This window comes from Panthera tigris, chromosome A2, assembly GCF_018350195.1.
Source record: "Panthera tigris isolate Pti1 chromosome A2, P.tigris_Pti1_mat1.1, whole genome shotgun sequence".
Taxonomy (NCBI): domain Eukaryota; kingdom Metazoa; phylum Chordata; class Mammalia; order Carnivora; family Felidae; genus Panthera; species Panthera tigris.
The window spans coordinates 6,882,779-6,895,467 of NC_056661.1; the positions used below are offsets into that span (position 1 = coordinate 6,882,779).

Genomic DNA, 12,689 nt, shown 5'->3' on the forward strand with positions numbered 1-12,689 from the left:
TCTAATCATCTAATACATGTACTCTCTTCATGGCTTCCCTTGGATGAACCTGTAGTAAAACATCTGCCTTCATTTCCAAACATTGATGTAGGTTACCTGGCTGGTATCACAGTGTAATAATGATTGACATTACCCTCGAATGCACCATCTGGGAGATTTGTACTCAGAAAGGGCAGAGGGACTGAATGAGACCTAAGCTCCTGAGCAAGATGCATTATCTATGGGAGGAGGCTCAGATATGCCACTACTTTTCATAGGAAGGATTGCTGAAATAAGTAAGTGGTCACATGCACAGTGCAGTCTCTGTATCCCTAGAGATTCAATTTCCAAAGCTCCTCATTAGTCAAACAATTTTATTGTCACTGAGATCCCAGGGCAGTGCAAATCCTTCAAGACCAAAACTCTGGAAGGAAGGACTTCCCTGACCCTGTGTGTCCAGGTGCACACCATGTAATTTTCCTCACCTATGTCTGCTCATCTCCATTTCAAATGCTTGGTAAATGACACACCATCCTTCTCTAATTGGATAAGAGTCTTCTTGTCTTAGTTGTGGACAAAGACATTGCTCTCTAATCAATGACATCAAGAATTTTGGTACCTATTTGGGATGTAAGAGTACAGTGTGCAAGTTCATATATCTATTATATATATTTTAATATATCTTAAATAGTATATATTTTATGCTATATTATATGTATATATTTAAATAAGATTTTTAGATTTAAATTCAAGTTATTTAACATACAGTGTTAAGATGGCTTCAGGAGTAGAACCCAGTGATTCATCTCGTACATAAGACACCCAGTGCTCATCCCAACAAGTGCCCTCCTTACTGCCCATCACCCATTTAACCCATCCCCCCACCCAACTCTTCTCCAGAAACCCTCAGTTTGTTCTCTGTATTTAAGAGTCTCTTACGGTTTTTCTCCCTCTGTGTTTTTATCTTATTTTTCCTTCCCTTCTCATATGTTTATCTGTTGTGTTTCTCAAACTCCATATATGAGTGAAATCATATGATATACGTCTTTCTCTGACTGACTTATTTCACTTAGCATAGTACCCTCTAGTTCCAACCATGTTGTTTCAAATGGCAAGATTTCATTCTTTTTCATCATTGAGTAGTATTCCATTGTGTATATATACCATGTCTTCTTTATCTACTCCCCAAGTATGTTAACTAGAATATAAATTAAAAAAAAATAAAAATATAGCAACAAAAAAAGGAATGCAGTTCTGAAACATGCTAAAACATGGACAAACCTTGAACACATCATGCTAAGTGAAATAAGCCAGATGCAAAAGTACATGTATTTTATGATGTGTCTTATATGAAATATCTAGAGTAGGAGAAATCATAAGAGACAGAAAGTAGACTAGAGGTTGTCAAGGGCTGGTTGTGTGACATTAGAATGAGTTATTGCTAAATGGCTACAGATTTTCTGTTTGATTCTGAAAAGCTGTGAAAATAGATGCAATGGTTGCCCAATATTGTGAATGTAATTTTGCCATTAAATTGCATACTTAAAAATCATGAAAGTTGTGTATGGTGTACAAAGTGGTCCAGTTTCATTCTTTTGCATGTGGCTGCCCAGTTTTTCCAAGACCATTTGTTGAAGAGACTTTTTTTCCCATTTTTTTTTAGTTTTTATTTAAATTTCAGTTAGTTAACATATAGTACTATATTAGATTCAGGTTCACAATACAGTGATTCAATAATTCCATGTATCACCTGGTGCTCATCATGGTCCTCATCACCTATTTAACCCAGCCCCACCCACCCACCACCTCTCTGGTAACTACCAGTTTCTTCTCTATAGTTAAGAGTCTGTTTCTTCAAAACAGATGAACAAAGGGGAAGGGAAGCAAAAATAAGATAAAAACAGGGAGACAAACCATAAAAGACTCTAAAATACAGAGAACAAATGGAAGGTTTGTTCTTTGTAAATGGGCAATGGGCATTAAGGAGGGCACTTGCTGGGATGAGCACTGGGTGTTATATGTAAGTGACGAATCATTAAATTCTATTCCTGAAATCATCATTACACTATATGTTAACTAACTGGGATTTAAATTTTTAAAAGAAGAAAAGTAAAACAGAATAAATGAGTTTGTTTTTCGTTTGGCCTCTCTCCTTTTTCCCTTTGCTCATTTGTTTTATTTTTTTAATGTTTTTATTTATTTTTCAGACAGAGAGAGACAGAGCACAAGTGGGGGGAGGGTCAGAGAGGGAGACACAGAACCTGAAGCAGGCTCCAGACTCCGAACTGACAGCACAGAGCCTGATGTGGGGCTCGAACTCACGGACTGCGAGATCATGACCTGAGCTGAAGTCAGACACTCAACCGACTGAGCCACCCAGGTTCCCCATCATTTATTTCTTAAACCACATGAGTGAAATTGTATGGTATTTTTCTCTGACTGACTTATTTCCCTTAGTATAATGTTCTCTAGCTCCATCCCTATTGTTGCAAATGGCAATGCTTCATTCCTTTTTATGACTGAGTAATATTTCATTGTATTCTTTATTCACTCATCAATCAATGCACGCTTGGGCTGTTTCCATAATTTGGCTATTGTAGATAATGCTGCTATAAACATTGGGATGCGTGAATCCCTTTGGTTTAGTATTTTTTGTATTTTTTGTTAGTACAATTGCTGAATTATATGGTAGTTCTATTTTTAACTTTTTGAGAACCTCCACACTGTTCTCCACAGTAGCTGCAAAAGTTTGCATTCCCACTAACAGTGCAAGAGGGTTCCTCTTTCGCCACATCCTCACCAACACCGGTTTCTTGTGCTGCTGATTTTAGCTATTGTGACAAGTGTGAGGTGATATCTCATTGTTGTTTTGACTTGTATTTCCTTGAAGGTCAGTGATATTGAGCATCTTTTCATGTGTCTGTTGGCCATCTGGATGTCTTCTTTGGAAAAATGTCTATTCATGTCTTCCGCTCATTTTTGTTTGGATTATTTAGTTCTTGGGTGTTGAGTTTTATAAGTTCTTTATATATTTTGGATACTAACCTTTTATCAGATGTGTCATTTGCAAATCTCTTCTCCCATTCCATAGGATGCCTTTTAGTTCTGTTGTTTTCTCTGCTATGAAGAACCTTTTTTATTTTGATGAAGTCTCAATAGTTTGTTTGTGCTTTAGTCTCCCATGCCTCAGGAGACATACCTAGAAAGAAGTTGCTACAGCCATTGTCAAAGACGTTACTGCCTGTGTTTTCCTCCAGGACTTTTATGGGTTTAGGTCTCACATTTAGTTCTTCAATCCAGTTTGAGTTTATTTTTGTGTGTGATGGAAGTCCTAACCACAGCAATCAGAAACAAAAAGAAATAAAAGGTATCCAAGTCAGCAAGGAGGAAATAACTTTCACTATCTGCAGATGACATGATACTCTAAACAGAAAACCCAAAAGACTCCAACAAAAAAGTGCTAGAACTGATAAACAAATTCAGTAAAGCACACAAAAACAATGTACAGAAATCAGTTGCATTTATATGAAGCAATAATGAAGCAGCATAAAAAGAAAATAAGGAATTGATCCTATTTACAATTTTGTTTTACACTAAAAACAACAAGATACCTAGGAATAAACCTAGCCAAAATGGTGAAAGACCTAGACTTTTATAACTATAATATACTGATGAAAGAAATTGAAGACACAAAGAAATGGAAAGACATTCCATGCTCATGGATTAGAACAAATATTGTTAAAATGTCTATACTACCCAAAGCAATCTATTCATTTAATGCAATCCTTATCAATATATCAACAGCATTTTTTCACAGAAGTAGAACAAACAATCCTAAAATTTGTATGGAACCATAAAAGATCCCATATAGCCAAAGGAATTCTGAAAATAAGTTAAAAACAGAGAGGGAGGCAAATCATAAGAGACTCTTAAATACAGAGAACAAACTGAAGGTTATTGTAGGAGTGGTGGGTAGGGCAATGGATTAGATGGGTGATTGGCATTAAGGAGGGCACTTGTTGGGATGAGCACTGAATGTTATATGTGAGTGATGAATCACTAAACTCTACTCCTGAAACCAATATGACACTATATTTTAACTAACTTGGATATAATTAAAAATTTTTTTATTTTTTAAAATTTACATCCAAATTAGTTAGCATAGAGTGAAACAATGATTTCAGGAGTAGATTCCTTAGTGCCCCTTACCCATTTAGCCCATCCCCCCTCCCACAACCCCTCCAGCAACCCTGTTTGTTCGCCATATTTATGAGTCTCTTCTGTTTTGTCCCCCTCCATTTTTATATTATTTTTGTTTCCCTTCCCTTATGTTCACCTGTTTTGTCTCTTAAAGTCCTCATATGAGTGAAGTCATATGATTTTTGTCTTTCTCTGACTAATTTCGCTTACCATAATACCCTCCAGTACCATCCATGTAGTTGCAAATGGCAAGATTTCATTCTTTCTGATTGTAAAATGAAAAACAAGAAAGAAAAGCAACACCAGTGGCATCACATTTCCATACTTCAAGTTACATTACAAAGCTGTAGTAATCAAAACAGTACAGTACCAGCACAAAAACAGACACAAAGATCAGTGGAAAAGAATAGAAAACCCAGAAATGAATCCACAACAATATGGTGAATTAATCTTTCACAAAGCAGGAAAGAATATCCAATGGAAAAAACAAATGGTGTTGGGAAAACTGGATGGCAACGTGCAAAAAAATGAAACTAGACCACTTCCTTATACCATAAACAAAAATAAATTCAAAATTATTAAAGACCTGAATATGAGACCTGAAAGCATAAAAATTCTAGAGGAAAACACAGGCAGCAACCTCTTTGACACTGGCTGTAGCAACTTCTTTCTAGATATGTCTCCTTGGACAAGGGAAACAGAAGCAAAAATAAACCATTGGGACTTTGTAAAAATAAAAAGCTTCTGCACAGTGAAGGAAACAATTAAACTAAAAGGGAACCTATGGAATGGGGGAAGATATTTACAAAGGACATATCTGATAAAGAGATAGTATGCAAAATATGTAAAGAATTTATAAAACTCCACCCCCCCCAAAATAACCCAATTTAAAAATATGCTAGGTGAAATAAGTTAGTCAGAGAAAGACAAATATCATGATTTCACTTGTATGTGGAATTTAAGAAACATAACAGATGAACATAGGGGAAAGGAAAGAAAACTAAGATAAAAACAGAGAGGGAGACAAACCATAAGAGAAGTTAAATACAGAGAACAAACTGAAGGTTGCTGAAGGCGAGCTGGGTGGGAGGATGGGCTAAATGGGTGATGGGCACCTATTAGGATGAGTCCTGGGTGACACATGTAAGTGATGAATCACTAGGTTCTACTCCTAAAACCAATACTATACTGTATGTTAACTTGAATTTAAATAAATAAATTTAAAATTTTTTTTAATGTGCAGAAGACATGAATAGACATTTTTCCAAAGAAGTAATCCAGATGGCTAACAGACATATGAAAAATTTCTTAATATCATTCATCATCAGGGAAATACAAATATCTTTATTATTTTGGCATTTTACAATCAGCATTACTTTGTCTTAGTAGAAACGATGGCTTCCTCACTGATCAGGATCAAAGGTGTAACCAAAATCTCGAACCACTGAGATAATCACATAATAACAGTTTTGTAGACAATAAAACTGAGTATAGTGAATGTTGATGTTAACCCTGCACTGACACAGTTTACCAGTGACAGGTATCAGGAATTACTGGAGTATGAAAGAACAGCTCCTCCCATGTCTCACAATTGGTTTGTCTCTGGAGTATAATCCACACGGCCCTAACCATGAGATTAGGCAGAATCAAATCTCTGCTATAAAACACAAGCTTGTTTGATCCTTTTCCTGACCTATCCAACTTCTCCCACTTCTCTTTTAACATTTCAGTATAACCCTTGCCTTGGGACAGCTTGTGAGGAACCTACCAAAAACACCAAGCTTAGGAATGAAAACTTATTTTTGAAATACAACAGAGCTATACAAAGAACAAATCAAATTTCAACCCAAAATTACAATCAAGTTGCCCATGATGTTACCTAGTCAATTTAGAAGAAGTTGGTGATGCAAGAATCAGACATTCAGAATCACCCAATATTTCTGTCACTTTGATTCATTCTAGAAACCCCAGTCCACACAGATAACACAGTCACAGAAGAGAAGTTCTACTTATCAGTTTCCTCAAGGCTCCCTTCATGTCCCTGTTCCTCAGGCTGTAGATGAAAGGGTTCATCATTTGAGGGACAACAGTGTACATCATTGAAAGCACTGCAGTGTTTCTGGAAGAGTTAGTAAAAGCAGAACTAATGTACACCCCCAAACCTGTCCCATAGAACAAAGACACAACTGACAGGTGAGACCCACACGTAGAAAACGCTTTATACTTTCTGCCCACGGATGGCATCCTCAAAACAGAGGACACTATCTGAGTGTAAGAGAAAATGATTCCACACACAGGGATACCACCGAATAGGCTAGCTGCAAAATATATCAGGATGTTATTGATGAGGGTGTCAGAACAGGCGAGCTTGATGACCTGAACAACCTCACAGAAGAAGAGAGGGATTTCGACGTCTGTGCAGAAGGTCAGCTGCAACACCATCAGACTGTGCACCAGGGCATCCACGATGATAATGAACAGGGGGAGTAGAATCAGCAGACTACAGAGGCAGGGCTTCATGATGACTGTGTACCTTAGTGGATGACAAACGGCCACATAGCGGTCATAGGCCATTACTGCAAGGAGGCTACTTTCTAAACTTGCAAAAACCAAGATAAAGCAGATCTGGGTGAGGCAGCCTGCATAAGTGATGCTCTGACTCTGGGCCTGGATGTTCACCAGCATCTTTGGGATCGTGGTTGTGCTTAAGCAGATGTCAGTAAAGGACAGGTTGGAGAGGAAGAAGTACATGGGGGTGTGGAGGTGGGAGTCCGAGCTGACGGCCAGGACGATGAGCAGGTTTCCCAGGATGGTGACCAGGTACATGGACAGAAACAGAATAAAGAGAAAGGGCTTCAGTTCTGGATCCTCTGTCACTTTCATGAGAAGGAAATCGGAAACACGTGTGTCATTTCTAGATTCCATATTGGTGATTAATCTGATGGAAAAGATAGATTTAATCAAATGTGTGTTTCCGAGATTGGCAGGAGGAGCATCACTGGAGGCAAAAACCATCTTGGGATGGGATGGAGACTAATAGAGAGGAATAAGATATGGGTGCCTTCTGTATGTGTATTATTCTGTTTCTTTAAAAATGAAAAAGACTGAAGCTGATATAGTAGGGCATCAACAATTGTTAAGTCTGGAAAGGATGACTAGGTAGTCATTTTTTACAACTACATTGTTTATGATGTTCTGTTTATTAAAATATTTGGTGATTTTATAAAGAGAAACAAACTGGTGAGGCAGCTTAAGAGTCTGTCTGGATCCCCAGAGATGTCATAGGCAGACAACTGAGATAATACATACATATGTCAAGGTGAACTTTTCCAAACTTCCTGCCCTCCTACCACTTCTAAACTGCAAGTAAATGTCAGAAAATTTTATAACAGTCATCATGTTTTTTGAAAGACAGATTTCTATTCAGGAAGAAATGGTCCTGGCCACACTCGAGAGTGAATATGATATTAGTAAATGGAGCATTAATAAAAAGCACGAGGAAACACGTGAAGAAGACAACGGACAAACGGGAGGACCCTGGGTGAGTTGGTTTCAATCATGTGGTGTGTGTGCTCTCTTCACAGCTTCCCCTGGATGAACCTGTAGTCAAACACCTGCCCTCATTTCCAAACATTGAGTAAGGGGTGTGAGGTTACCTGGTTGGCATCATAGTGGAAGGATGACTGCCATCTCTGATGTACCGTATGGAAGATCTGCCCTCAGGAAGGGCAGAGGGATTGAGTGAGACCCAAGCTCCTAACAAGACAGATCATCTATGGGAGGAGACTCAGGAATGCTACTACTTTTCACGGGAGGAATTGTTGAACGAGATGGGCACAGGCAGATTGCAGTCTCTGTATCCCTGGAGGTTTAATTTCCAAAGCTCCTTATTAACCAAGAAATTGTATTGTCCCAGAGATCCCAGGGCAGTGTAAATCCTTAAAGACCAAGACTCTAGAACGGTGGAATTACAGATGGTGCTTTCTTGACCCCATAAGGCCAGGTGTACACCATGTCCACCTGGGTCTGTTCATCTCCATTTCAATCCTTTGCAAATATAGGTACACCATCCTTCACTAATTGAAATGCAGTCTGCTTTTTTTTTTTTAGCTATTAATGAAGGGATCTCTATCCAAAGAATGACATCAGTAAGTCTGATACCAATTTTAGTTGTGAAAGTATAGTTCATATATATTGATATAAATAATACATTTAAAACCAAAAACAGTAAGATACCTAGGAATGATGCTAACCAAAGAGGTAAAAGATCTGTACTCTGAAAACTATAGAACACTTATGAAAGAAATTAAAGAGGGGTGCCTGAGTGGCTCGGTCGGTTAAGTGTCTGACTTTGGCTCAGGTCATGATCTCGTGGTTCATGGGTTCGAACCCCACATCAGGCTCTGTGCTGACAGCTCAAAGTCTGGAGCCTGCTTCAGATTCATTCATTCATTCTCTCTCTCTCTCTCTCTCTCTCTCTCTCTCTCTCTCTCTCTCTCTCTCTCAAAAACAAATAAACATTAAAAAACAATAACTATAACAAAATGAAGCAAATTGCTGAAGCCAGCGGTAAAAATATGTGAGAAGACAAGACTTAAGAATATATAGGCTATATTAAGCCATGTAAAATATGGAACACAATGATAACAGTTAAATCTTGTGGAGTACTTGCTACCTGTCATGCGTTGTCCTAAGTGCTTACAATGCTTTTGAGGGTAGACTCATCAGCAGGAGTTACATTTCATACAATCAGTAATTATTTTTGCCACACCAAGGTTACATTAAGTGGATGGCATACAATCCTATTCTCAGAGAATAGATTAAAGGGGATATATTCAGGATGATTCCGGGCAATATCAAGTAACAATAGAGCCAGAGTTCGACAGACGTCTGTCTTCGGGCATCATATCTGGATAAGATGCCTGTATCTGTTGCAGCCATCAGTGCCCGTGATGGAAACAAGCCCTAGACACAATCACCACATGGAAAAATGAATAATTTTTCCTCTATATTCCCTACCTCTTAAGTAGTTATCAAGAATATATAACATTTCTGGGGCACCTGGGTGGCTCAGTCAGTTGAGCGTCCGACTTTGGCTCAGGTCATGATCTCACAGCTTGTGAGTTGAAGCCCTGCATTGGGCTCTGTGCTGACAGCTCAGAGCCTGGAGCCTGCTTTGGATTCTGTGTCTCCCTCTCTCTCTGCCCCTAACCCACTTGCATTCTGTCTCCATCTCTCTCAAAAATAAATAAACATTAAAAAAATTTTTTTAACAATATATAACATTCCAGGGGCACCTGGATGGCTCAGTCGGTTACGTGTCCAACTTTGGCTCAGGTCATGATCTCACAGCTTGTGAGTTGAAGCCCTGCATTGGGCTCTGTGCTGACAGCTCAGAGCCTGGAGCCTGCTTTGGATTCTGTGTCTCCCTCTCTCTGCCCTTCCCCCACTTATGCTCAGTCTCTCTCTCTCAAAAATAAATAAACATTAAAAAAATAATATAACATTCCTTGGCTAAAATCAGTAACACAAGAAACCATAGGCATGGACATGGATGTGGAGAAAAAGAAACCGTCATGCACTGTTGGTGGGAATGCAAACTGGTAAAGCCACTGTGGATAACAGTATGAAGATTTCTCAAAAAGTTAAGAATAGAACTACCCCATGATCCAGTAATTGTGCTACGGGATATTTACCGAAAAAATACAAAAACACTAATTTAAAGAGATACATGCATGCACCCTGATGTTTATTGCAGCATTATTTGCAATAGCCAAATTATGGAAACAGCCTAAGTGTCCATTGATAGACTAATGGGTAAAGACATGGTATATTATATATATTATTATATTTTTTATAGCATATCATATCATATCATATATTCAAGGGCTCCATGAATGGCCAGATTCAAAATTTCGACTTTGGCTCAGGTCATGATCTTGCAGTTCATGGGTTCGAGCTCCACATTAGGCTCTGTGCTGACAGCTCGGAGCCTGGAGCCTGGAGGCTGCTTCAGAGGAGTGAAATCTTGCCATTCAGAGCACTTGAATATTATGCTAAGTGACATAACTCAGTCAGAGAAAGATAAATACTGTATGATTTCACTCATATGTGAAATTGAAGAAACAAAACAAACAAGCAAAGGGAAAAAAAGAGAGAGAGGCAAAATAAGAAATAGATTAACTATAGAGAACAAACTGATGATTACCTGAGGGGAGGTGGGGGGGCGAGGATGGGTGAAATGAGTGATGGGGTCAAGAGGACACTTCTCATGATGAGCACCAGGTAATGTATGGAAGTGTTGAATCACTATATTGTACACCTGAAACTAATATAACCCTATATGTTAGCTAACTGGAATTAAAATAAAAACTTAAAATATATATATAACATTCTTTATTGCTTGTGTCTTTTAGAGGCACAGTTACTTTCTTTTAGCAGGAACAAAGGGTTTGGTTTTGTTTTGTTTACTAATTAAGATACATCATTTCAGTATCATCTCAAACCACTGAGATAATCAGATTATAGCAATTTTACAGATGATGAAACTGAGTGTAGTAGATGCTGATAGTGTCTTTGCACAGATACAGTTTACCAGTGATCACTCAGGCAATTGCCAAATTAGGTATAAAAGATCAGCTCCTCCTGTGTGTCATAGCAGGCTTATTTTCGAGGTGCAGTTCAAAAAGTATAATAATCTGTGGAATTGGCAGAATTTTGTCTCTATGACAACAGACTTATTTGGATCCTCTCCATGATCCATCCAACTTCTTTTCTTTGAGTGTTCAAACAAAATCACTAAATGCCCTACCTTGGGTTCAGCTTTATGGACCTGACCAAAGAAACTGAGTTTGACAATGGAACTCATTCTTGAAACATCACAGAACTGTACAAAGAACAAATAAAGTTTCAACCCAAAGTTAAGATGAAACTACCCATCATGTTCTATAGTCATTTTAGAAGAACTTGGGGATGCAAGAATCAGGCATTCTGGCTCACCCAATATTTCTGTCACCTTGACTCATTCTAGAAACCCCAGTCCACGCAGATAACACAGTCACAGAAGAGAAGTTCTACTTATCAGTTTCCTCAAGGCTCCCTCCATGCCCTGTTCCTCAGGTTGTAGATGAAAGTGTTCATCATTTGAGGGACAACAGTGTACATCATTGAAAGCATTGCAGCATTTCTGGAAGAGTCAGCAAGGGCAGAACTAATGTAGACTCCAAAACCTGTCCCATAGAACAAAGAAAACTGAGAGGTGAGACCCACACGTACTTTATACTTTCCACCTGCTGGTGGCATCCTCAAAACAGAGGACACTATCTGAGTGTAAGAGAAAATGATTCCACACAGAAGGATACCACCAAATATACTAGTTGCAAAATATATCAGGATGTTATTGATGAGGGTGTCAGAACAGGCGAACTTGATGACCTGAACAACTTCACAGAAGAAGAGAGGGATTTCGAGGTCTGCACAGGTCAGCTGCAACACCACCAGACTGTGTGCCAGGGCATCCACGATGCTAATAAACAGGGAAAGAAGAATCAAAAGGCCACAGAGATGGGAGTTCATAATGACATTGTACCTCAGTGGATGACAAATGGCCACATAGCGATCATAGGCCATTACTGAAAGAATACAACTGTCCAAACTTGCAAAAACGAAGACAAAGCAGATTTGGATGAGGCAGCCTGTGTAACTAATGGGTTTGCTGTGTGTCTTGATGTTCACAAGCATCTTTGGGATGGTAGTGGAGGTGAGACAGATGTCAACAAAAGACAGGTTGGAGAGGAAGAAGTACATGGGGGTGTGGAGGTGGGAGTCCAAGCTAACAGCCAAGACAATGAGCAGATTTCCCAAGATGGTGACCAGATACATGGACAGGAACAGGCTGAAGATGAGGGACTGCAGTTCTGGATTCTCTGTCACTTCCATGAGAAGAAATTCTAGAATGCTTGTTTCATTTCTGAGTTCCATATTGTTGATGAATCTGATGGAAATGATGTGGTAACAAGGCAATGAAATGTTGATTCCTGGGCAGGCAGGAGTATCACCAAATGCAAGCACCATGTTGGGAAAGGAAAGACTTAAGTGGAGAGATGCCTTCTTTATGCATATTATTTTGTTATTTTGAAGAAAGATTTAAAGTTAGTAAAGCAACGAGTAAACATTTGTTAATTCTGGAAAGAGTTGAGGAGTTGTCATTTTTAAAATTACACTACTCATTCTGTTTTGATCATTTGAAACATTTGGGGGCAACTGGGTGGCTCAGTCGGTTAAGCATCTGACTTTGGCTCAGTTCGTGATCTCACAATTCATGAATTCAAGCTCCACATTGGGCTCTGTGCTGACAACTCAGAGCCTGAAGCCTGCTTTGGATTCTGTGTCTCCTTCTCTCTCTGACCCTTCCCTGCTCATGCTCTTTCTCTGTCTCTCAAAAATGAATAAATGTTAAAAAAAATAAATAAAAGTAAAATAAAATACAAAACCATTTGATAGCTTTATTA

The 12,689-nt window shown here is 38.7% G+C and overlaps 2 protein-coding genes across 2 annotated transcripts; both read right to left on the minus strand.

The window, feature by feature from the left end:
- Positions 1-5,909: 5,909 nt before the first annotated feature.
- On the minus strand, positions 5,910-7,125 carry LOC102953818 (olfactory receptor 7G1-like). The gene has a single exon (XM_007090709.2). It carries the CDS (start codon positions 7,102-7,104, stop codon positions 6,169-6,171), a length of 936 nt encoding a protein of 311 aa, XP_007090771.2. The 5' UTR covers positions 7,105-7,125; the 3' UTR covers positions 5,910-6,168.
- A 4,143-nt stretch (positions 7,126-11,268) lies between these two features.
- On the minus strand, positions 11,269-12,159 carry LOC102967436 (olfactory receptor 7G1-like). The gene has a single exon (XM_015541335.2). The coding sequence runs from the start codon at positions 12,157-12,159 to the stop codon at positions 11,269-11,271; it is 891 nt and encodes a 296-aa protein (XP_015396821.2).
- Positions 12,160-12,689: the final 530 nt, after the last annotated feature.

Excerpts from the sequence above, each read along its gene's own strand:
- LOC102953818 (XM_007090709.2), bottom strand. The coding sequence starts at position 7,104 with ATGGAATCTAGAAATGACACACGTGTTTCCGATTTCCTTCTCATGAAA.
- LOC102967436 (XM_015541335.2), bottom strand. The coding sequence starts at position 12,159 with ATGGAACTCAGAAATGAAACAAGCATTCTAGAATTTCTTCTCATGGAA.